Raw genomic sequence first — 26312 nt, 5'->3', positions numbered from 1 at the left:
AGGCTTCCCGCCGAGCAGGGAGCCCGATGCAGGGCTCGATCCCAGGGCCCTGGGATCATGACCTGAGCCGAAGGTAGACGCTTAACGACTGAGCCACCCAGGTGCCCCCATAACAGAGAAATTCTAAAACTTTAGGGAAATATTTGATATAATCCTGGTGTAGAAAAGGACTTTTAAATGCCATCCTAAAACCATGATCTGAGAAGAAAATCATGACAGATTTGTTTATTTATACTAAAACTTTAAGTATGGCTGAAACTACTCTAAAACAAGACAAAAAAAGATACACTGGCAAAAACCATTTATAAAACCAAGACGAAGAACTGATATCCTTAATATATAAAGAACTCTAATAACTGAGTAAGAAAAAGACAAAGATTCCAACAGAAAAACGGGGGAAAACCACAACCAGGTAATTTGTAAAAGAGTATAAAAGGCCCCCGAAAAATACACAAATCATAAAACACCAAAAACAAATGCAAAGATGGTCAACCTTCTACAAGTAATAGAAGTACAGATTAAAACTACACTGTGAGGAAATGGTCTGTCCCATACTCACCTGAAGAAACTAATCATGAGGATGTGGGGAAATGTAAACTCTCAAGTTACTCCGGGTATATAAAAATGAAAGAACTTCTGAAAAGAAATCTTGAGTCAAAATTTAAAATGTGCATGTATAGTCCTTGACCTCACAATTCTACCTAAGGAATTTACTTACACTAAGCAAAAAACCAGATGGGTGCAAAAAAATAAATAAAACTATGTTCTCTTCAGCATTGTGCAGGACAGTTAGGGGATGGAAACCAAAACGTTCAAGAAGCAGAATAAATCCACATAACGTAATACTATAAAAATACCCCAAATGAGCAAAACAAGTATTTAAAATGGAAAGGCTTGCAACAGAGACAGTTGTCTCATTATCCGTATCCCCCTCTGTCCTTTTATAGGAGAACCCCAAATCTCAGCTGGAATTATAACCACCTGGAATAAAGACTATTTCCCAGTCTCTCTTGCAACTAGATGTAGCAATGTAAGTCCTGGCCAAAAAGATAGATCAAAGGGGTGTGTGAAACCTGAGAAGCTAACAAAGGAAAGGGGCATCCTTTCTTTGCCCCTTCCTCCTTCCTCCTGGCTGGAAATAAGGACCGGATGGCCTTAGCTGGTAAAGTCATACTGGATCACAGAGAGTAAGCCACATATTGAAGATGGTGGGGCAATAAGCCAGTAGGGAGAGTTTGGGTCTCTAAGGATCATGGACCTGCCCTATCAGCCCTGGACTATTTAGCTCAGACTTCATTCACATAAGAGAGAAACAAACATCAACACTATTTAAGCCATGGTTATTTCAGGCTTCCTATCACTCAGTGGAATCTAATCCTAACAGATTTTTAACTTTATAGAGTTACTGATACAGAAGGATATCATTGCACACATCCAGGAGAGCAGATTACATACCAAAATGTTAAACAATGATTATTCTAGGTAGTGAGACGACAGGTGATTTTTGTTTCCTTCTTTATAGCTTTTAATTATATTCTGAAAAAAATTTTTATGAGTATTTATTGGTTCTATAATATTTTTGAGAAAAGCACTCCAAAAATTCGAGTGAATTAAAGAAACAAGCTTTATTTAGTCCCTCTGCAGAACTCTGATAGTTCAGTCAGACTGATTTCTTTTTAAAAGAAACCATGTTGTGTTTGCCCGACAGTCTCCCACTGAATTGCAGCAGCTTGCCAAACACAGAAATAGGTTTCACCAGGCTGAATTTCTCAGGGTCCCTTCTAGAACCCTACAAAGAGATGGTAATCCACAGCAGTTTACTAGTCCTCTAGGAAGTTGCTCTTTATACATGGGTGACATAGGTTAGCCAACAAGTCAACAGTTTTTATCCTTCAGAACTTTCGGGTCAACAGCGTGTTGAATTAAAGGCAGATACAAATAAGAACATACATGGAAGTGTAACAAGATAAAAATTCATCAAACTATATGCACACTTGAAATTTATGCTACTTTAACTGTATGAAAATTATATGAAAAAAAACCGAGGATGGCATCACACTTTCTAGTGATTTATCTATATTCAAGCTGTCGATGTAACCAAGAATATTCTATGCATTTGTCAGTTCTGCAGGAAAGGTACCCTTGCCCAGCTTTTTCTCAATAAAGGTGAATGTCAAGGAATTCACTGTCTGTCTCTGTTCTTTCCTTTTATCCTATCTGGGTATTGTTCTTATATGGTGCCCGTCAACGGGTCCCATGGATTCTCTGGATCCCTTTCACCTTCTGATGTATCTATGAATTCTGTTACGGCTGATGAGGTCCTCATAAAGTGCTTAGAAAAATCTTGTCCTAAGTAGGGTAAATTCTGACTTTGCTTTTGCTTTGATGCACTTGCTAAACTCCCTAATGCTTCTTGTTTTGATTATATTTCACTTTTCAAAATATTTTCTGTAACTGCAGTGAATCATACTTTTTGATTTCACATTCCAAAGTTTTTCTTAGGTATGTAAAATACAGTTCTTCCAACTCCTTTGTCCTAGATTTCCCAAGGGATAAATTTAAAGGCTCCAGGTGTTTGAACATTCTTATTTTAAAGTAAAGCTTTAGGGAAGCCTGGGTGGCTCAGCTGGTTGAGCGTCTGCCTTCAGCTCAGTTCGTGATACCAGGGTACTGGGATCAAGTCCTGCATTGCTCCTTGCTCATTAGGGAGCCTTCTTCTCCCTCTGCGGGCCACTCCCCCTATTTGTGTGCTTGCTCTCTCTCTGACAAATAAATAAAATTAAAAAAAAAAAATCTTAAAAAAAAAGTAAAGCTTTAAAGCTCCCAAACTCCCTTGAATTATGTTTTTCAAATATCCTTATTCTTCTACTGTCTAAACCACTAAGTCTCGTATTCAAAGTCACCACTGTGGCTTCAATCTACCTTTTGAACTTTCATTCCTGATAACCCCCAGCCAGCAATTCCACCCCTGACCCCAATGGCAGTAACACAAAACTCTTCCTCTGACATATCTTCCAGCCAACATACTTTTCAAGGCCAACTCAAATTTTACTTCTGTAGGCAACTTTGACTTTCTGGTTGGAAAACATCTTTCATACTCCTAAACTTACATACCCCACTACTGCCTTTATCACAGTCTATTACTAAAACTGCATACAGTCAGTCACAAACATAAAGAGCTTGTTAAATAGTTACTGATAGTAGGATCTATGTCTTATTCATCTTTAGTATGTCCCATGGCATCAAGGAGGTTTTGTATGAGACAGGCATTTAATAACATTTGTTGGATCATACAGCCAAAGGATTTTTGTTATTGCTTCTCTTATCTGTTAATTTTAACTATCACATAGCTGTTCGTCAACAGTTTCTTCCTACTGGATCTACATAGCTTCAATCAAATACAGCTTAAAATAAATAAGCCCTTGCCTAGGGCTCTGAACCCTTTCTTTGTTTCTACAAAGATTTTTTTTTTTTTGGTGTGGTAATTATGTTTATTTTAACAGACCGATTTGTTTACATTTCTTGCCTTTATCAGGCCTGTCTCTTAAGTACAGAGAAAGAAACTATTTCTGGCTCTTCTGTTTTCTAAGGAAACCCTGCAATTTTCTCTTAAGGTCATAGAAGTCTTTTACTTCTGTGAATCTGCTATACACCACCCAAGACTTTAAGTTATAAAAACTATTGTTTTCTCAAAAGTCTGGAAATGGCTTGCAAGATATAATTAACTGCCTAGAACAAACAATACAGTACAACACAAATAGACCTTCCCCTTACAAAATAACTTATTGTTGGTCTTTGTCAAAGAATCTCACTTTATTAGTGACTAGAAATTTTTGGAGCAAGAAAGTAGTTAGCTATAGCATATAAATTAAAATATATAAAAATTTCAAGCCAAAAGTTGATATAACAGTGACATGCTGAATTAAAGCAGCATGTCCATTTATATCAGAAATAGAACAGAGATGTCTACCACCACCACTCCTATTCCAAACTATCCTGCAAGTATAAGCCAATGTAATTACACCACAGAAAAAAATGAGGTTTAAAAGATTATCTGCAATCTGGCGTATTCCTATACGCCAGGAAAATCCATGAGAATTCACTGGAAAAACTACTAAAATTTAAAATAAAGAATTCAACAAGGGGCCCATAGAGAGAATACAAAAAAAGAAATACCCTTCTTATATGTAAACAATGTAGGGAAAGATTCCAGTCACAGTTAACAATAAAAAAGATCATGTTTAAGAAAACATTTAAACAGGGGCGGCTGGGTGGCTCAGTTCTTAAGCATCTGCCTTTGGCTTGGAATCGAGTCCTGGGATTGAGTCCCGCATCGGTCTCCCTGCCCGGTGGGGAGCCTCCTTCTCCCTCTTCCACTCCCCCTGCTTGTGTTCCCTCTCTTGCTGTGTCTCTATCAAATAAATAAATAAAATCTTGAAAAAGAAAAAAAAGAAGAAAAGATTTAAATAAAGGAAAAGACATTTGTTCTTTAGACTCAATGATATGTTGAAAGAAAGAAGTCAATTCTCTCCTTACATTTTATAAATTTAGCCTGATTCCAATAAAAATATGAGAAAGATTTTACCGGGAACTAATAATTCTCAATTTTATAGGATATCTACAATTCTAAATTTTATATGAAAAAAATAACTGTATGAGAGCAGTCTGGAAAATTCTAAAGTAGAGAGCAATGGGTGGAAACAAGTACTACAAGATATTAAAATACACTCTAAAATTACAAAAAATAAAAGTGTAGGACTGTAAAATAAACCAAGTGGGATAAAAGAGTTGAGAAGAAAACAGAAATACAGATGTTTTTGTAGCCACATGAAAAGATGTTCTACATCTTATACACAGGAGAAAAAAAATTTAAGAAGTGTAATGACAGACCATTTCTTCACTTTTCAACGAGAAAAAAATAAGTTTGATGGTAACATTGTAGTGGTACACTGGGTTATGCTGCTGGAGACAGTGTAATCTGATAAGTCTTTATGGGGGCATTTTGGCAATAAAATGAAATAAAAAATGCACATACCCTTTGAACCATCCATTTCATCCAGAAATGTATCCTACAAATATACTTCCAGAGATGCTCACAAAGGAGATTATCACACAACATGATTTCTGAATGCAAAGGATTGGAAACAATGTAATGCTCATGCTCATCTATGAGGGTTTGGCCAGATAAATTATGGCATATCTAAACAACAAAACACTGCACAACTGATTTATTTTCTAGCAATGGTATGAACATATTTTTGAGATATGTTGACACTAATTTCATGTTATATTTTATATTAGTAACAAAGCCATGCCCTAAACTTTAACAATGAATGATTTTCAAAATCATCATGGGGGGTGTAGGTGGGGGTAGTAGAACTTTATCTTTCAGCCTAACATCCATAATTCTAAACTCATCCTTTAGACAATGAAAATACAAAGTGTCTGTTAGAAATATTTAAAAAAATATCTGAAAGGAGAATTGAAAATATTTCATTGTCTACAATGAGAGAACTGTGAAAACAAATGGCCCAAGATCTTATTAAATGCAGATTCTAATTCATTAGGTGTGAATATGTAGTGTTTTATAAAATGAATCAGTTCTAGATACTGATAGGAAATGATAGATAAGATACATTTCTAACTTAAAAAAGAAAAAGGAATTCACAAAACCAGTGTGGGTAGGATCTCACCATATATGTAAAAAATAAAAAAGGGATGGAAATTACATAAATGTAAATCCACAGAATATCTCTGAAGGGTACACAAGAAACTGATAACTGAGATTGCTCCTGGGGAGGAAGATAAAGAGAGGAGCAGATCTCTTCACTTTTTTTTTTTCCTCTTAAACTTCTACAATGTACATGTATTACCTATCTAAAAAAATACAAAGAGATGCTCAACATCACTAAGCGTTAGGGAAATGTAATGAAAATCACAGTGAGATACTGGTTCACACCCATTAGGACGGTTATTATCAAAACAAACAGAAAATGACAAGTATTGACAAGTGGTGAAGATGTGGAGAAATCAGAACCCTTGCGTATTGCTATTGGGAATATAAAATGGTGCAGGTGCACATACTGTGAAAAACAGTATGTTCGTTCCTCAAAAAGTTAGATGGAGAATTACCATGTGATCCAGCAATTCTATTCCTGGATAAATATCCCAAAGAATTCAAAGCAGAGATCTGAACAGATATTTGTACACCCATGTTCAAAGCAGATTTATTCACAATAGTCAAAAGGCAGAAATGACATAAGTGTCCATAGATAGATGAATGGATAAACAAAATGTGGTATACACGTTTGATGGACTATTATTCAGTCTTAAAAAGGAAGAAAATTCTGATACATGCTACAACATGGATGAATCTTGAAGATATTATGCTAAGTGATGTCTGGAGATGGATGGTGATGGTCACTGAAATATGTGGCTGTACTTAATGCCACTGAACTCTACTTAAAAATGGTTAAAACAGTTAATCTTATCTTGTGTATATTTTACCTAAATTTCTAAAAAATGTAATGCACAAACAAAATCTGAAGAGACCCACAGCAAGTAAAGAAAATGAATTTTGTCAATTAAAAATCTGCCCACAAAGAAAAGCCCAGGCCCAAATAGCTTCACTAATGAATTCTATCACACATTTAAAGAAGAAATGACACCCAGTGCTCCACGCAGAATGTGCCCTCTTTAATACCCATCACCATACACAAACAATGAATCATGGAATACTACATCAAAAACTAATGATGTAATGTATGGTGATTAACATAACAATAAAAATGTAAAGAAAAAAAAAGAAGAAATGATATCAATTCTTTGAGCACTCTTCCAGAATACAGAGGAGGAGGGAACATTTCCCAACTCATTCTATGAGAACAATATTACTCGGATACCAAAACCAAAGACATTACAAGAAAACTACAGAACAATATATTGCTCTTGTGAACATATATGCAAAAATCTTCAACAAAATATTAGCAAACCAATTCTGGCAATATGTATAGAGGACGATACATCATGACCAAGTGGGAATTATACTTGGAATTTAAGATTGACTTAACATTCAACATTCAACCAAGGTAATACACCATATTTATATAATAAAGGACAAAAACTACATGATCATCTTGATATCCCCCTGAAAACCATTTGATAAAATCCAAGACCCAGTCAGGATAAAAATGCTCAACAAACTGAGGCTAGAAGAGAACATCCTCAACTTGATTAAGGGTATCTACAAAAAACCTACAGCTCACATCATATTCAGTAGTGAAAGACCAAATGCTTTCCCCTTCAGATTGGGAACCAGGAAAAGATTGACAAGGATGTCTGCTCACACCACTTCAATTCAACATTGTACTGGATGGTCTAGCCAGTGCAAACATGCAAGAAAAAGAAATGAAAACATGGAGATAATAGAAATGGAAACCTTCCACACAATAGCCCCAAAGTGAAAACAATCCAAATGTCTATCAAATGGTACATAGATAAACAAAATGTGGTATACTCATATAGTGGAATATTATTAAGCAGTATATGCTACAAGATGAGTGAACCTCAAAAACATTATACTAAGGGCAAGAAGGCAGACACAAGAGACTGCATATTGTAGTAGTTAATTTATATGAAATGACAAGAAAGGGCAAATCTACAAGACAGAAAGTAGATAAGTGGTTGCCTTAGCCTGGAGGTAGTAATGGGGATTGACTGCTAATGGGCACAAGGGATCTTTTCAGAGCGATGGAAATATTCTAAAACTGGATTGTGGTAATTGTTGCACAACTCTGTAAATTTACTAAAAGTCACTGTAGAGTACCCTTCAAATGTATGAATTCAGTAGCATGTAAAATTATACCTCAATAAAGCTGCTTTAAAAATGTAAAGAAAAAAGGTAACGGTTACAATAATAATATGCTCTACATTATTAATACTACTGCTTCTTTACTCATATTTCCACATGCTGGAAAAACATATGGGAAGGAAGACTTATTAAATTAGAACATCTAATTATGCCTGCCTCTATTTTACCGAAGTAGAAAAATGCAGAAATATTGTATTTAGGAAAAGAGAATCTCTGCTTAGACCATAAATCTGAGGAATGGATTATGCAAGACCTTTTATTATTCACCTCCCCCCACCTTCATAAACATGAGTGATGAAAAATAAACTGTACCTTAAGGGCAAAAAGGGTCTTCGTTTTGCAATTCCTATTAAAAAATCATTTTCTTGAACATCATCTATCTGATTATATATTCTTGAGAGAGCTAAAGTTCATTCAGTTGTGCTTTCAATAAATGTAAATGTTTTAGACCTTCAAGGCATTTCCTTTAGATATATGGTCAATCAGGGACAATTGAAACTTCCTGTTTTTCTCACAGTAAAGTTCCCACCACACAGTTCTTAGACTTGATCACTGAGTGCCTTGGGGTTTTCAAACTGACTTGTTTCTCCTTACAGTCTTTCTTATTCCCCTTTATCCTTCTGGTTTGCAGTCTTGCCTTTTTTCACGATCTCTGCAAATTCTGGCATTTACCTTTTCCTCAGTCCTTCCTGATATATCAAGTTCTAGCTACATCTCACAGATCATCCCTTTTCTGGGGATGAGGGAGGAATCTCCTGTCATTTACGCACACTTGGCCTGGCTGCCTCTCCAATCCATTTGATCCCATAATACTGCCATCTTAACTACTACACCCATGCATCAGCATTTTCAAAGCAATACCACAGAGTGTTTAAAAATTCCTTTTAAAGATTCTTATGACACAATTTTTTTTAATATGAAGAAGTGTGTTCCCCTTTCTGGTACATTTTCCCACATCCATATATCACTACTGTAAGGATGTTTTACTAAATATGGCTGAAGTTTAAGAGACAAGAGGGTGTGAGGATTGATGAAAGGAGAAAGTTGCATTAGTAAGACACACAGTAAGAGTAAAGAAACAGATGGCATTGTTGGCAAGGGGGAGGAAATGCATTCTCATAGACTACTGGTACAATGGTAAACTAGTGGGCAAGCTGGCCGTAACTACTACAATTTTAAGAAGGCATATTCTTGAATACAATTAAATGCATTGTTTGACCATTACATTAAAAAAATACTTGAGCCAGTGCCTGATGATATCTCTACATCAGAAATTCACTGTACTATTGTTTGAATTGCACAGTAAGCCCACTAGACATTACTTTCCATAAAGGCAGGGAGTAAATCTGTTTTGTTCCCTGCAATACACCTAGGACCTTGAGCAAAGTCTAGCACAGAGGAGAGAGGTGGTCAGGAAGTTTTGTTGAATAAATAAATGAATAATAAGAGATTTGAGGGTCCTGTATGCCTGGACCTCTGTTGGTATTTAGCGAGCCAGGAGCAAGTTTTCCATTTGGAATGCTGGGTTTTACTAATTTCCATGCCATGCTACATTCTTGGCCGTTGTCTGTCAAGTACACTTTGCTGATTATCAGAGCCAAAGGCAACAGCATTTGAGTGCTCAAAGCAAACCAGGCACAAAACAGATGTGCTACTGCAGTTATATGCAACACTAATGCTGTCATGCTTAATATTGTGAGTCATATATATATTTTTCAACTATTACTGCTGAAAAAAATCTATTATTGGTATACTTTTTTTCACCTTAAGTATAAGAGATTTAATCTTCAGAGTAACAACAATTAAGACTTTGAAATGCCCCAAAGCAAAATATCCATTTTTATCTCAGAGCACTGCTGAATAAAGTATGTGACTTGGCTTTATGCTACACATTGCTTTTCAGTTTGAGGAAAGAAAGGAAAAAACCTATCATACTGAGGTGGTGATAAAACATGACCTTTCGGAAGCTTGAAATGATATTGCATCATAAAGACACACGAGGGCACTCTAATCAACCAGCAAACAGAAACAGAAAAGATAGTGAAATCAGGTTGACACTTTAACAACTGCACCATAATAGGTGAATTAATAAGCACTGGTAAAATTGTGAATGTTTGTAATTCATAGCAAGAGATTTTCTACTCTTGATCCAAGTTCTAAGAAGCCAAAAGTATTCTGTAATTCTGTAAATGAGAGAAATAATCTATCACTCTCAGATCAGAGGTGAGGAATAACCACACCCCTTTCTAATGATTTGTTAAATTGACCTTGGAGCAGAATTTGCCCCTTTCAAGCAAAGATCTTCTAGATCATCTACAGTTCCACTTGGTATTTTATTTGTCCTCCACTGGGAGCAGTCCATGAATCCCTTTCTTTGCTCCATCTGTTTTCCTAGGAGAAATGGTGAGTTAAAAATTTGAGCCTTCCCCAAGAAAGCCAGTAGTAATGAAACAGCACTTTGTATAAAGGAGCATAGATCACTGAAGAACATCTCCTGGCCTTCCTGAGTTTTAAAATTTGTAAATACAACTACAGCAAGTAATTTCCTCCATCAAATTCAAAAAGTATAGCATAACAAGCATTTAAATGACCTCTCGGAACTTTTAACAAAAGAGCAACAGTAACTACAGAGAGCCATGGATTCTGAAGCAATCAGGTTCATTCACTAAGGATTATCACTATTTTTTTTTTAAAGATTTTATTTATTTGAGAAAGAGAGAGAGAGAGAGAGAGAGAGAGCAAGATCAGGGGGGAGGAGGAGAGGGAGAAGCAGATTCCCCGCTAAGCAGGGAGCCTGGCTCCTGGCTTGATCCCAGGACCCCAGGATCATGACCTGAGCTGAAGGCAGACACTTAACCAACTGAGCTACCCAGGTGCCTAGCTTATCACTAATCTTAAAGTCATATTCAAATCTGTGCCTCAGCAAAATCATAAATAATTTCCTGTCATCAATCTTTGGGGTCAAATGTAAGAGTTAAAATGGACAGTATTAAAACTTTGAATGCCAAGGGTATACGGTGGTTGCATAATAAATCTTTGTTGACTTAATAAAAAGATTCTCTCCATCTCTGGATCCATAGAAAGTATGACACATGCTGCATTCCTGAACTGCTTCTTACTATCTTCTTTAATCTTCATTTATTTGAATGACTAAATTCCTAGATGTTTCAAATTCAATATGTCAGTGTATTCAGTATTTTTTTGTTCCACGATGTTTTTTTTTTTTTTTAAAGATTTTATTTGTTTATTTGACAGAGAGAGACACAGCGAGAGAGGGAACACAAGCAGGGGGAGTGGGAGAGGGAGAAGCAGGCTTCCCGCTGAGCAGGGAGCCGGATGTGGGGCTCGATCCCAGGACCCTGGGATCATGACCTGAGCTAAAGGCAGATGCTTAAGGACTGAGCCACCCAGGCGCCCCTGTTCCATGATGTTTTGGTAACGATCCTGATGAGAATTCTAGTTTCTATCCTTTCCTGAGCTGGCCACCTAGGTATACCCAGGTAGGCTCAATTTATACGAATAACAGAACAGGCTCTAAAATATGTTAATTTTCTTCTAATCTTCTAATTTTCCTGCTCTTTAAAAATGATTCTGGTTAACTGAAGGTGCCAATCAACTTTTTTCAGTTAATAAAGCTGCCTGAATACTGCATAATATTATAGACAGTAATTAAAATCATTTGGAGTTGGTATCTTTCTAAGGAGATATCCAAGGAATATTTTATAATGACATCCGTGGTCTTCCCTTGGGTGTGTGTAAAGCCACCAAGAGAGTGATGTGTAAAGTTAGAGAACTATAAATGGCATTACAGAGGTTAAATTGGGTAGTATAAAAACCAACTTGGCACTCAACTCAGTTGGTATGGTCTGATATGGAGCCCTTTATATTATCAAGGAAGTTTCCAAACTTTAATTTTTTTTTACCAATAATCTTTTTTAAAGATCTTAATTTAATCAAACTCACATTTAAAGCTAATTTTATTTATTTATTTTTAAAGTTTTTTAAAAGATTTTATTTATTTTTTTATTTGAGAGAGAGAGAATGAGAGCACGAAAGGGAAGAGGGTCAGAGAGAGAAGCAGACTCCCTGCTGAACAGGGAGCCCAATGTGGGACTCGATCCTGGGACTCCAGGATCATGACCTGAGCCAAAGGCAGTCGCTTAACAAACTGAGCCACCCAGGCGCCTCTAAAGCTAATTTTAAAAACAGCTTTGAATAAACTCTCCCAGTATGCACTCTGGCTTCCTTTTATTAAGAGATAACATATGCCAGGTACTTTGCAAGGTGCTGGAATCCGGGCCCTCATTAACCAAGAGTCTTAAGGAAGGAATCTTGGATTCAGATCTTGGTTCTACTACTTTTCATCTGTGGAACTGTGAGCCACTTCATTTTCCTGAGGCTCAGACTTTTTATCTGTAAAATGAGAATACTATCACCTAAATCAAAGGAGTAAGTGGGACACTACACGGTACTTAGCATAGCGCCTGGCACACAATAATTGCTCCACAAAAGGTAGCAATTATTTTTTTTACTCCAATGGATATTGCTTATTGTAATGTTTTAAATATATTTCTTAATCTTTTCTTATCAATAGTCACAGGACTTGATAATCCTTCAGAAATTATTTATTCAACAACTATTCAGTGGCATCATACTATGTGTCAGGCCCTGGGAATATATGAAGGAGGACAGACATAAAACCAGTAATTACCAGTGCTACAAAAAGAAAATGTGCCATGAAAGCATATAACGGGGGTAACCAATTCAAGGAAACCTTGAAGAAGTACTAAACAGAGACCTAAGATATATGAAAAAATAAGGCAGGCAAAAAAGCACTGTAGGCAAAGCAACACACTTAAAGTCCCAGAGGCAAAAGCATAGTGAGCTGAAGGAACTGGAAGATGTACAATATAACTGGAACCAGGAGAGCAAGGGAGATGAAGGCTAGGTATGAGCCTGGAAAGGTAGGCAGGGCCATATTCTGCAGGACCAAGTAAGCCAAGTTAAGAATTGTAAGACTTTATTCTAAAGGCAAAGGAAGCTACTGAGGGGTTTTATGGAACTCTGCAATTTAAAACAACTTCTGAGATGCAGAGTAGACTGGATGGGGTCAAGACTGAACTCAGGGAGATCATTTAGAAAGTATTGTTGAATTCCAAGTATCAGGTGAAAAGCAGTACAAAAGCAGTATTAGTGGGACTGGAGAGAAAGAGACTTGTTCAAGAACAGAGGTAGAATTAATCAACAAAATGTGGTCATAGATTGTGCATGGGGAGGGTATTCTGGGAAGTCATAATCTCAAAAACAAGAATGTGCTCAATAAAATGTATTTCTGTGTTTCATGATATAAATGTAAAGCATGGTTTATTACTACATATTCCTGAAGCAGTACACAAAGTTAAAAACCCAAGGCCATGGGACGATTTATTTCAACTTTATGAGGCATGACACACAAAAGACGTCTAAGTGAGCATCAGTGTTTTTGAAACCACTTTGCTATGTTGATGGTAATTCTGCATAGATCCTACAAGATCATCTAACAACTACCAAATGAGTTTTAATATGTAACACATGGATTTAAAGTAAAGAGGGAGGCACTATAGATAGAACACTTCTTCTTCCTAGGAGGCATATTTTGGTTCTTAAAGGAAAAAACAAGTTTCTACTCTTTTCCCTTCCATGCTTCCACATCTGTAAATATATTAAGCAGGAGGAATATTATGAGCAAACCAAAGTGTGTGTAAAGTAAATCCTGGCTCTCAGCCAAATGTATTTTTATGGAAAAAAATTGTTTCACACTTGCATGTCTTCTCACCAAGCACACCAAATATGATTTAACATTTACTGGGGACACATGGTCTGTGCTCCAATCATTTAGGTGCAAACTCTTTTGCACCTAAAACCTGAACCCTTTTCATGGAAGGCCCTGGCCTACTCCTCTTTCTTATCAGTTCGAGTCCTTTCTAGGAAGCTATCTTCCACCTCTCCCCCACCCCATTATCCTCTCAATTCCCTAAACCCTGAACATGTTTTTATTTCACCATGAATTGCAAAGAATTAAAATTTTGCCTTTCTTTTCTATCTTCATTAAATTGCATGCTTCTATAGGGCAAGGCAGTGACTTTCAATTCTGCCTTCTTAAATGTTTCACATTCAGACCCAGGAGCAAATCGACAGTCAAGGTTTACTAATCTGTGCCCTTCTCCCTACTTAAGTGCAGCTTTAAATGGCAGCAGTTTTGGAGTTGAATCTACTTTAATACTTTCTCTGACTTCTTTTCAGAAAACAGCACTTTGCAGAGTATATACCTGTAGTGTGTGTGTGTGTGTGTGTGTGTGTGTGCGTGCACGCGCACTCTTTGAAAAAGTATGTTCAAATAAGAAAACAAACCTTTTGTCTTTGTATAAAAATCACTGAAAGTAAAGTCTGACATACTTGGCTGCAGGAACATTAATTTTAAAAGGTTGAGAAACAGCATCTCACACCTCCTATTTAATGCTATTATTAATTCTATAGAGGTAGAATAAACTAGTTAGATCTATGCATAATAAGTAAAACGGCCCAAAATAAAGGTCTGAGAAGCTTTTCAATAAGCAAAGTGTTTGGGTTTTGTGATGCAAAGACCTCCAGATACACTGGCTTATGCAGTCCCTAGGGTGGAATGCCTTAACACTTCCTCTCAACCCACTCTATGTAGTGTTTAAGACTCAAATCCTCCAAAATCACACCCTGACTTCGTCCTTCTCTAAAGTCCTAGGGCAGTTAGGAGTATATGATACAAAATTTAATAAGTGTTTACCCTCTGCCCAATATTTTCTACTCTCTGCTCAGATCTAACAAAAGCCGCCTCAACAACGGTAGGAAGAAACGCTAATCAGGTGCCAATAGCATGGAAAGAAGTTAACCTATTTCAACACTTACGTGGCAGCTGAGAAGTCAAACCTAGCTCATAAAGCCCAACCTTAGTTCGTAGAAGAAATGCGAGAGTCAACGTCTTATCTAACCAAAGGGACCCGTCAACGGATACATAAGATCTCTAGGCAGCTGGGGGTGGAGAGTGGAGGGATAAAACTCAAATCCCCTCAACAACAGCAGCTTTCCTTGGTCCACCCACTTTCTACTTCCCTTCCCAAGGTGCAAACGAAGAAGTCCAAAAGGATATGGCATCACCTTTGCTTTCTGACCTAGGAGCAGAGACTCACCAGTTTCATATTGGACTTTTGGTTGTTCAGTACCAGACACTCCACTCCTCAAACGCAGAAAGCCTCTTCCGGTTCAATCACCGCCACCGGCCCGCCGAGAGCATCGCGGGACATGCAGTCCTTCTTCTCTACGCCCCCTCCCCGAGGCATCATGGGAAATGTAGTCATCTCTCCGTGCATCATGGGAACTGTGGTCATCTTTCTTTTCCGTCCCTTTCCTCTCCAACGCCTCCTTCGGCCAGCTTAAATTCATCCCCGCCGCCAATTCATCCTCCCTCTGCACTCCAGCATGATATCATGTCCCCTCTCTGGACCTGGGACACATGGTATTCTGGGATGTGTAGTCCCCATGGCTCTGGCGCCCCTTACCCCTCCTCCCTGTGGGAAGGCGGATGGGCGCGGGACTTGCCGGGAGCTGTAGTTCCCTGGGGTCTCTGGATGCGAAGTCCCGAGCTTTTACTCAAGGGAGGCAAGAACTACAACTCCCAGGGCCGCCCGGCTGCAGCAGGTGGGAGCGGGGCTGTTGATATCAATATGGCGGTTGTCAGCCAGACAAAGACAGTCAGTCTGATGTGATAGAGACAAGGGAGGTTTTCAGGGGGAGACTGGGAGATAGGGGCCTCCCCTCCCCCTTCTCCTCTTCCTGCGCCGGCCTCAACCCCTCCCCAGTCCCCTCCCGACTGGCGCCCCACGCGGAAGACACCCCTCCCCCTCCCGCTTTCCCCTCCTCCCTGCCTCAGCCCTTCGTACTGGGACGTTGGGGAGGGGGCTGTGCCGGGCGGAGAGAACTCAGCAAGGATTCTGAGGTGAGTCGAGTGGTTTTGAAGCCGGACTACCTCAAGTCTCTTTCCTTACTTCTTTCTCTTCACTTTTTTTTTTTTTTTTGAGGGGCTTTGGGGAGTAAGTGAGTGGGCTGGGGATGGGTCTCTTAAGCGGCCCGATTGAGAGGAGGGAGGAAGCAGGGGGCTTCTGAGTGGGTAACCCGGACGCAGGGTGTGGGGTGGGGCAGTTTGTGGGGGCCGGTAATTGAAAGGCGTCGGCTGCTCCCCAACTCTTTTTTCCTGGTTTCCTCCACTGTGGGCGGAAGGTTTGAATCCTGGAGGTGGGGTCTCCTGTTTGGAGTTTGGGAAACTGCGAGGTGAATTTGAGATGTGTGGGTTTGTTTGGGGTTTATAACTGTGTTTTAAACTGTGTGACGTGTACTTGTGTGATATGTTAGTCTTGAATAAATGTCTATAGATAGGAAGTTAGATAGCTGGAGTCATAGCTTTTATCTGGGCCTGGGCAGAGAAGCGTGCGTGAGGTCCGCGTCCTGGACCTTTGGGCTGGCGACGTGGTGCGGGGTAGCTGGGGTTAGCAACTCGTTTGTGTCCCATTGCCCGCTCACACTTCTCCTCCCTGCCTCCGCCCCCTCCCCTGGACAAATCTCCACCCCAAACTCCGGGCTGAAGAATTTTAGAGATGAGGTGGTGTGGAGATGGATTTTTGCATCCTTAAGTCCATAGATAGGTGGGAAAGGAAAAGTGTTCTTAATATTTTATTCCGGAACCGTGTTTTGGTTACACTATTGGGGCTACTTTGAAAGGAGTCCTCCACCCACCCTCACCCCAAAACAGTAGGTAGATGTATCTCATCATCTTCGTGTTAAATGCATTAAACATTACTTAAGATTCGGGGGCGTGCGGTGGGGGTCTGGAGTGCTGACATGGGTATGCGTCTCTGTGTGTCTACTGAAGACACAGGATGACTGTTGTGTATCTTGAGATAGGGAGACTTATTTTCGTAGTAGGAAAAACTGTTGGAAATTATTTGGTGGCGGGGGGAGTAGTTGATAGGCGCTGCTTGTATTTTTCTTCTACCCCACCCTATTCTGTCTCGGATTTGTCTGAAAGCTGGTATGGAAGAGTGGGGAAGCACTGGGTGAGTGAAGGATGGAAGGCAGTTGACATTAAAGATACTATACTGTATAAAGTTGAATGGTGTTAAGGGATTGCTGTTTTTTACCCTGAAGCTTTAAAAACCCTTTTGTATCTAATAGGGTAGAGTGATGTGACTAGTTCATTTCTCTGGGATCCTGCAGGTGTAGAAACCTCTTTTCCCTCCCTCCCTTCCTCCCTTCCTAACCTTCCCTTCTTCCTCCTTCAGTCCTTCCTTTCTTTCTTGGCATGCTACATTTCTCTTGCCAGATGGACATGATGCCTCCTGTGCCTGTTTATTTAGTTTGTGCTAATATAGTTGTGCTTTTTGTGATTTTACTATAAAATGCATCATTAGATGAAAAGGACTTGCATTTGTTTTTACTTTGCATTTATGCCACAGGTAATTGTCACATCAGGATTGAAGTGCTTTGCATTAAACTCATTTTAAAATTGCACAACTAAGTTGTTAGATCTAGTTGAATTATGTTTATAAGTCAAATTTGGAAAATTTGAATTCTGATTGTTTTCTCAAGTTTCAAGTAGAGTTGCAAAGGCAAGAGGGTTACAACATCTCTTTTTTTCTCACAGTCTTTAATATTTAATAACATTACACCAGGAGAATTTAAGACCATATATTTTGTAGTTTCTTCAGTCTGAAATAGAAGTTTTTCAATAGCACTCTTTCTGTGACAGTTTGTGTAATGGACCTTTAAATAACTAAAGGAATTGGCATAATTGCTCTTTTGACTGTTGAGACTTAATGTATTTACATACTTGGCTCCAAACTTACCAATTCTCAAACCTATCAGTAAAGGACCTTAGATTCCATAAAAACTGAAAGTCACGTAGACACAGTATGCAGTTTTATGGTATATTTTATGACCTTTGATTTGAAATTTCTGCAGTTGATCATTCATACAGATGAGCTGACTGTAAACGTGAGGTAGTATGTATATTTAGATTGACCTGAATAAAAAAAAAATTGATGTGTCTTCTAAGTCTCAAATTTAGAATATAAAATATGTTGATATAAAGCCGAACCTTTGGTTTGTTTTAGACTAGGATATCCAGAATTTTTTGTTTTAACCTTCTATCTTAATCTGAAACATTACTTTGCCAAAACTGGAGGAAAATCCCATGTAACTACATAATAGAGTATATTTTTTTCTGGAAGATATTTTGTTAGATGTAGAGTTTTTAAATGTTCAATACTTCAGAAATAAAAAACTAAAATGTCTAAGAGTTGGAAAAATAAAACATTATTTTCTCTTCCACCTACCCTTACCTCAGATTTTCTTTTTGTTTTCTTCATGGAAGTGTAAAGTTACTTACTGGGAAAACCTTTCATTAAACTTTTTCTGACTAGTAGTCTGGTTGAAATCACTGTAGGTAAACCAAACATATTCCTTGCATTTGGCGGGGGCGATTCTGTTGCATTTTAAGCCCTGAGCATTAAAATGATGTAAAGCCTTTACTGCAGGTTAAAGCATAAAACATTGTCAGCATGTGGAAGTCATATGGTTTATGAAAAGAGTAGAAAATCAGGGCATTGGTGCCTGTCCAGCTTAAAATTTCATCCCGTAACTGTGAAAGACACATTTATTTTAATATGATTGCTTCTAAAAATGTCGCCTATATTATGGGAAGTTGAGAATCCAAACTGTTTTTAACCAATCTGTTGCTAGTTTAGTGTACTGCATATCACGAATACTGTGGTTACAAATGTGCATCAAGGAGCCTTTAGGGGTCATCTTTATGTTGAATGTCTTTAGTGAGGCTTCATTTTCATTGCTGTATGAACAGATTTCGTTCTTAGCACAAATCCTTAGTTGAAGCATCACTAATAGAAATTTAATAGCTCAGTATTGGTAAATTTTAAAATATATTGCAACAAATCTCTCATTGTTTTAGCATTAAAAAAATAGAAGTAACCAGTTTGTGGCAATTTTTGTGGCAAGTATCTATTGGAATGAGATTGCTTCTTTCAGTAGATGTTGAACACATTGGGATATTTATGCTAAATTTGTTCATTTGGGGTCTTGTGTATGTTATATTCAGTCCATCCCACTTTAAAATGTTGCAGACAGCTTCCATGTTTCCTGTAAAACCACGTTTGCTTTTTGGGTTCATTTCTTTGCAGCTCTTGCTTCTATTATTTTTGTATGCAGATCTTTAAACTTGAGTTATTTTTCTTGGAAATTAGAAATTTATCCTAGGATGTCATTTTTCATAAATGAAAGTTGGTGTACCACTCAGCTTTTTAAAAATGCGAATGTTTATAGGTAAACTAGAAAGTGCTCAGTGAAAATATGTTGGGTTTGTTTTGAAAACCTGCTTTATTTAGGTTGTTTTGGCTTCCAGAATTAATTTTGTAGCTCCCTTTGCTTTTTGGCCAGATTTTTCTCTTAACTCTTGGCTTTTGCTTCTCAATTCAGTAGAACTTTATATAAAAAAACATTGTTAGTGGGAATCACAGCTTGTCTAGAGTGTCCTATAGCTACATTTACATATGCACTCACATAAAGCATCTTTACGTTTGTTTATATATGAAATTGGTATATATCTATGAGGCATGCAACCTGTAAAAAAGGAATCTGAACCACAAATAACAGGACACTAAACAGTGGCTCAAACTAGAAACCAGAGTAACTACCACCATATGCTGCCCACATTATAGAAGCTATGGAGATTTTCAGTATCATTAATAATAAGCCATTATTTTAAAAGATTCTGCCAAAATCTATTTCTCTCAAAATGGAAGGTATTGGTATTGAAATTTTTCTGAAAATAATATTAATTAATATGTGTCTTAGATTCCTAGGTGCAGCTGTCTCCCCACCTGACCTGTACTGGTTATAGGGCCCATCATAAGTACAGAGTAAAGATTTTTCTGACTGATTATTTGAGGTATAACTTTTAGTTATAGTCTATTTAAACATAATCCAGTCTTTAGTTAACTTGTTTTTCTTGATCTTAGATGAAACAAGTAGGAAATTTACTATAACATTGTTTTGGACACTTTCCAAGAGCATTTAGTTACTGGAAGGCTTTGGCTTTGGCATAGTTTTACCCTTACAATGGTAGTAAGTTTGAAGTCACAGTAAGTTTTTCCAATGGTTATTATTAATTCTAATGCAGTACTTTACAGATCCTTGACGTGGGGAATAAGGATAGTGTTTTTTGTTTTTGTTTTTTCATTTACAAACAAAATGAGAAAAAGCAATAGATGTAGCTTGAAGTTATGAATTATTATACTTTTTTTGAATCTTAAAACAGGTGTCCATAGATTCATTCAAAGGGCATTTAGGTTTTTTTAAGCTTAGAGTGCTGATTATGATACTGTTTACTAAGTTGCACATATTCTCTGTAGCTTGTCTCTTATGTTCAGTGACGGTCTGCATGTGGTTTATCGAAAACATTTAATAGCTCTCTTTACTGTATGCATATTAAACAATTAACGTGGAGTTGCCAAGGGGCAGTAATTTTAATGTTTATAGTACAGTTTTCAAAGAGGGGAAAGTCACATGCTGTGGCTATTGCTGAAATGAGGATGACCTGAGACTAAATTTATCTGCTTTAAGATTTTGATAAAGTAGTGGTGTGATTAAAATGTGAAGCTGTTGGGTTGGGCCTACTCAGTCAAACCTTGAGTCACTCTCACTCTCCACATCCAGTCATAGAATCAAGTTGATTTTACATCCTTTGTATCTGTATCAATTAACTTCTTTTCATTATATGCTATTTCCTTAATTCAGGTCTTCATCATTTCTGTCTTGCCACATCAGTTTCTTAACTAATTTTCCTTCTTTCAGTATTTTTTCTTAAGTCATTTTTCACTCCTACCTGAGAGATCTTGCTAAAACAAAATGTGGATTTGATTGTTAGCCATACTTTGCCTGTAATCCTTCAGTGGCTCCCCAGCCTTTCAAATAAGTCCAAACTGTTATTCCACCTGTGTCCAAATCCTGATTTTGCCAATTACTTGCTGTGTGACTTTGGGCAAGTGTTTTAATCTGTCTGTTCCTCAGTTTCCTCATCTGTAGAATGGGGATAAATAGTCCTCACTTCACAGGATTATCATGAGCCCTTAGAATACTGTTAAGTACCTAGACTGCTTCAGGGATATCATAAATGTTAACTATTATTATCATCGTATTATACCACGTATTTTGTGTTCTAGTTCCTTCTGTATATTTTATCATTATCAACTCTAGACCCTGTGCCTTAGCCATGCCCAACTACTGGTAGGCCCAGCAAGCACTCTAGCATAGATAAGGAGGGTGGGGTATTATTAGTCTATGAGGGTAGTAATGTCTTCAAAAGTAAAGAATTGTGAACCTTAAAACATATTGCTGTATAAAGTTAGAATGATAGTGTATTTTGTTGCTCTGGCTTCTGTTTTTTTCTTCAAAATAAAAGACAATGTTAGTTAGATTATTGCCTAATTCAGACAACAATTTAAAATTCACTTTCTTTGTCCTGTTAATACATTTTTAAGTTTCGAATTTAGATTCCCACTGCTAATCCAACCTTTTTATCTTCTCACCTAACTTCATGAAAGATTAATTTTGTATAGTTTCTTTCACTTTTTTCCCACAAATCCAAATTCTCCATTTTGTGTAATTTTTTTTTAAAACATTGCTATTGAGACAATTGAATAGTTGTATTATATGATCTGGAAGCCTCTTTGACAGACATCTGTTTTATTTACACACTAATGTTTATACTTGAGGTTGGGTGGCCAGTTTATTTCCACTGCTTTAGTTGGTTTTCCAAAGTGGTAGATGATACACATATGGTGATTTATATCTGTGTCTCATTTTTCCCTCATGGAGGAGAAAGAATGTCCTGTTTCTACCAAACTGAGACAAGGATAAATGTTACTCAAAACTATGGTACAGAGGTAGCAGGATGATAGCTAAGGTATCAGTCCAGACTTCAGAATGTAATTTTTGTAGGAGGCTCTATTATGTCTAGTTTGCAACCACTAATTTAGCCAGCACTTACCTTCATGGAACATAATTGTTCATTGTGGAGAACTTGAAAGTAACTATTCTGAAGATTATTTGGTTGAAAAATCCACTTTTTGGAGTCAAAGATAGCCTATGTTTATTTAGTTTTACATAGTAACTGTTTAAAGCCACTCAGGACAAGAACAGTTGCTATACACTCTGTGGTCGGAGGAAGATCTCTCTGAAAAGGTGGCATGATCTTATTTGTTTGAAATTCTGTATCATCTTTTCAATAAACTGTCATTTTCCTCCAAAGGTGGTAGTCCAAGGTTAAATAAAAATATCTTTGACTTTTTTTTCCTCTCAAAAAGGTACTTTTCTTTAAGTAAAGTATGATAATTAAAAAATATATATATATTGCTTTTATTTCAGTTTAACACAGGCATCAACTGACATGGTCTTCTTCCCTAAAACAAGGAATTATTTAATGAGCACAATTTATTGGTTACTTCCAATTTTAAGTTCCATTTTCTGACATAGAATGTCTTAGTTGACAGCATGTCAATTAAATGACTTTGTTATTGACAGTGTAAGTTTGTATGTATAAATGATTAGGTTTCTGTTTTCTAGTCAGCTAAACGGTATTTAGATTATTTAAAAAATGTAAATGGTATTTTTGTTATTAAAGTAATACGTTGTTTGCTTATTTTTAATTTTAAAATAATTATAGATTCACGGGAAGTTACAAAAATAGTGGAGAGAGCCTATATCTTTCACACAGTTTCCCCTAATGTTTACCTCTTATGTAACTTTTAGTGCAGTATTATAATCAAGAAATTGATGTTGGTACGATGTGTGTGAATGGTTCTATGCCATTTTATCACGTGTGGATTCTTTTTTCTTTTTAATTTTTAAAGATTTTATTTATTTATTTGACGGAGGGAGAGAGAGAGTATGCGTACACACGCACACTAGCATGGGGAGTGGCAGGCAGAGGGAGAGGGAGAAGCAGGTTCCCTGAGGAGCACGGAGCCCGGTACGCGGCTCCATCCCAGGACTCTGGGCTCATAACCTGAGCCAAAGGCAGACGCTTAACGACTGAGCCACTCAGGCGACCTCCTCTTGTATGTGTGGATTCTATAACCACCACCACAATCAGATACTATTGAAGAACGATTCTGTTGTTACAGAGATTGAATAATTCCCCTCTTAGTCATAAATTTTGTTTTGTCAAATATAACTAAGGAAAAGAACACCAATTATTGGATCAGTAGTTTCACTATTTTGCCTTTTGTAGTAGTTCAGAAATTCTATTGGCACATCTTGAAATTTTTTGTGGAAAATTCCAATTAAACTTTCCTGTGAAAATTTGAAAATTGGCAAGCTTTACTTAATTGAGGATTTATAATACTAATAGCCATTAAACTTTTAATAAAAGTTAGTAACATTGAAAATTTCTGTAAATAAGCATGTAAGATTTAAATGAATTAAAGGCTTAAGTGATATATTTCTTGCCAGACAGGAAGTATGCTAGAATCTGTATTAGATAAGCAAAATCACAATTATTCTGACGTTAGTTTTGCCTTTAACAGTGTTAAAGCAAACTTGTCAGATGAATTGATAGTGAGCTCATATTGTAGTTTTCTTTTGGATTTGTTGTAGGGGAACTCTCTTCAGAGAAAGTCAGTTCAAAAATTGTTTCCAGAGAAAGGATCTTTAGAAGAAAAAAAGGGGTTCTAGATACTATTGTTAGTCTACGTACAAGAAAGGACCATCAGGGGCGCCTGGGTGGCTCAGTTGTTAAGCGTCTGCCTTCGGCTCAGGTCATGATCCCAGGGTCCTGGGATCGAGCCCCACGTGGGGTTCCCTGCTCAGCGGGAAGCCTGCTTTTTCCTCTTCCACTCTCCCTGCTTGTGTTCCCTCTCTCTCTCTGTCAAAATAAATAAATAAATAAAATCATAAAAAAAATAAAAGAAAGGACCATCAGTTTAGAGGCTAGTTTGCCTTCCCTTTATCAACTGTATAGGTCATGAAGCCTGTCTTCCAAAGATGAGGCTATTAATTTAATATACTACTGATTATTACAGACATAGATCTGCTTTAAACAGGCTAACAAAATATTTTGAAATATGTTACCAGAAAAGATATATCATGTAGGCTTTTTCTCCTCTGAGTTTGAGACAGTTTTTTATGCACACTGATAATTTGCTTTGAAAATATCAATTAGGGGCGCCTGGGTGGCTCAGTCGTTAAGCATCTGCCTTCAGCTCAGGTCCTGATCCCAGGGTCCTGGGATCGAGCCCCACATCAGGCTTCCTGCTTCACAGGAAGCCTGCTTCTCCCTCTCCCACTCCCCCTGCTTGTGTTCCCTCTCTCGCTATCTCTCTCTGTCAAATAAATAAATAAAATCTTTTTAAAAAAAGATATCATTTAAATTCTATTTTGTTTCATTGACAAGAATATGATAGGTATTGATGGTACTTTCTGATAAGTCAGATTCATATTTAGAGAACTTTTTGACTAACCTGAGATTTCACTTTCTTCCTGGTGCAAATTTTTTTTTTTCCTCGTTGGATTTATCTGTTGCCAGCTTTTTATTTATCTTGGTGTACATTCTTAAAAAAATAGTGATTCAATCAAGAATTCTTTGGCTTCAAAGAAGTTTGTTGTAGGGATCCAGCTGTTTGGGGTTGTGCGAAAGGGAGATCTGTCAGGAATCTGAGAAGCTAGTCTCTGCCTCACATTCTGGGAATATATGGTTTCTTGTCTTGCCTTCTCTTTTTATGTCTGCTTCATCAAGCTTTGTTACTTCTCCCTTTCACTTCTGGTTGCCTTACTGTAGTTTTACAGTTTCTGCTTCTCCATAACTTTGACTTGCAGGTGGATTTGGTTCTCATATGTTGCATGTAGTGATGTGAACTGTTTTATCCTTTCAACTAAAGCTTACTTACCCTCTTAGTGGCGACAGTGTGCTTCTTTTAGTTCGGGTGGTGAGAGAGAAATCTGAACGCATGACCATGAGTTAGATGTCAATTCTATTCTATGACCTTGAGGGTAGGACACAGGGGGGAGTCACCTTTTATATAAGGCTAATGCATTTGGGTGCTCTGCATGAGGAGGATTCTCTTGTAGGGATTGAACAGGGCACTCAAACATGTCAAGTATAGCAGTGCATGTTTAGGTACTCTGTGGGATACAAAGATTAGTTGGATTTAATCCTTTCTTCAAGGATCAAATAATTTGCAGGAAATGGCAAAAGTCTCCCAGTGTAATTTAGTGTTAGCTTTTAATGTTAGTTACCTCTGGCAAACGAGAAAGATGACAAAGTAAGACTATAGAACTAGACAGAACTAAGGAAAGAATCAAAGGTAACACTAGAGACATGGCTGTTCTGTCTCAACAGTTCGAATCACAGATTTGTTAAAGCATGAAAGTAGCTTGAAGCTATTCTTTCAGGATCCTAGTTGCTGCTATCAAGGAGCATCCGTTGTTGACTAAAGAGGCTCTTTTTTCAGTTCTACCTCTTATCAAGTACACAGCCTTTTGGCTACCATTTGTCCCATCACTGAGGTCAAGAGACGTCTTAAAAGAACTATTTCAGAAATAGGAACATTCTCATAGATACAGTCTATATGGTGACAAATGTCCTCTTAAAAAATGTCTTTCATCCCTGACAAGCTTTTGTGGTAATTTAGGACACAGGATATTTGTGCCCCCTTACTCTAGAGACAATAAACTGGAATTCATATGGTGGTCTGTAGTAGTGAGCGTTTTCTTCAGTACAGATCTGGCAACATAAGAATTGACATACTGGGGGGCGCCTGGATGGCTCAGTCGTTAAGCGTCTGCTTTTGGCTCAGGTCATGATCCCAGGGTCCTGGGATCGAGCCCCGCATCAGGCTCCCTGCTTGGTGGGAGGCCTGCTTCTCCTTCTCCCGCTCCCCCGCTTGTGTTCCTGCTCTCGCTGTCTTTCTCTCTGTCAAATAAATAAATAAAAGCTTAAAAAAAAAAAAAAAGAATTGACATACTGGGTCAACCCAGTGTCTAGTCAACACCATATGTTATATTTAACAGAAGATCCATGATGTCAGGGAAAGGAACTAGAACTTTTTATTCCTATGTCAATATTGGAGATTGATAATGGATTTCAGGGCTAAAAACTCCAAAGCCAAGTCTTGATTATGTTAACCAAACCAAGACTGAGATTTTAGAAATAAGCCCGAGTCAAGCATAGGCAATGAAAGAACTTAGAAGATCAGTTTCAGATTATAAAGCCATAGAAGATAAACAGCTAGGGAATCATAGTGTTCAAATACTTAGGCAACACAGGAAGGCAGTACATCTCAACTTTTGTGCAAAAGAATTGCCT

General features: G+C 37.6%; 3 protein-coding genes across 13 annotated transcripts in view; 1 reads left to right on the top strand and 2 right to left on the bottom strand.

Moving 5' to 3' along the window:
- LOC112825683 (ATP synthase peripheral stalk subunit F6, mitochondrial-like) overlaps positions 1-15145 on the bottom strand; it is a 29198-nt gene extending 14053 nt beyond the window's left edge. Inside the window, exon 1 of the mRNA XM_025873770.2 lies at positions 15073-15145. The gene's annotated coding sequence lies outside the window, so the exon portion shown is untranslated. The remainder of the gene's footprint in view (positions 1-15072) is intronic.
- The window catches only part of INTS9 (integrator complex subunit 9), a 104042-nt gene extending 88833 nt beyond the window's left edge, over positions 1-15209 (bottom strand). For both annotated transcript variants that reach the window (XM_025873769.2, XM_073892537.1), the window contains exon 1: positions 15073-15209. In XM_025873769.2, coding sequence (XP_025729554.1) covers positions 15073-15081 — 9 coding nt within the window. In that variant the 5' untranslated portion in view covers positions 15082-15209. The remainder of the gene's footprint in view (positions 1-15072) is intronic.
- Positions 15210-15593: 384 nt separating this feature from the next.
- Positions 15594-26312, top strand: part of HMBOX1 (homeobox containing 1) — a 202708-nt gene continuing 191989 nt past the window's right edge. For all 10 annotated transcript variants that reach the window (XM_025873765.2, XM_073892540.1, XM_073892543.1 and 7 more), the window contains exon 1: positions 15594-15878. The gene's annotated coding sequence lies outside the window, so the exon portion shown is untranslated. The remainder of the gene's footprint in view (positions 15879-26312) is intronic.

The sequence above is a fragment of the Callorhinus ursinus genome, unplaced genomic scaffold, assembly GCF_003265705.2.
Source record: "Callorhinus ursinus isolate GAN/ISIS: 27379988/994484 unplaced genomic scaffold, GSC_fseal_2.0 scaffold4, whole genome shotgun sequence".
NCBI lineage: Eukaryota > Metazoa > Chordata > Mammalia > Carnivora > Otariidae > Callorhinus > Callorhinus ursinus.
This window is presented reverse-complemented; position numbering and strand designations above follow the sequence as displayed.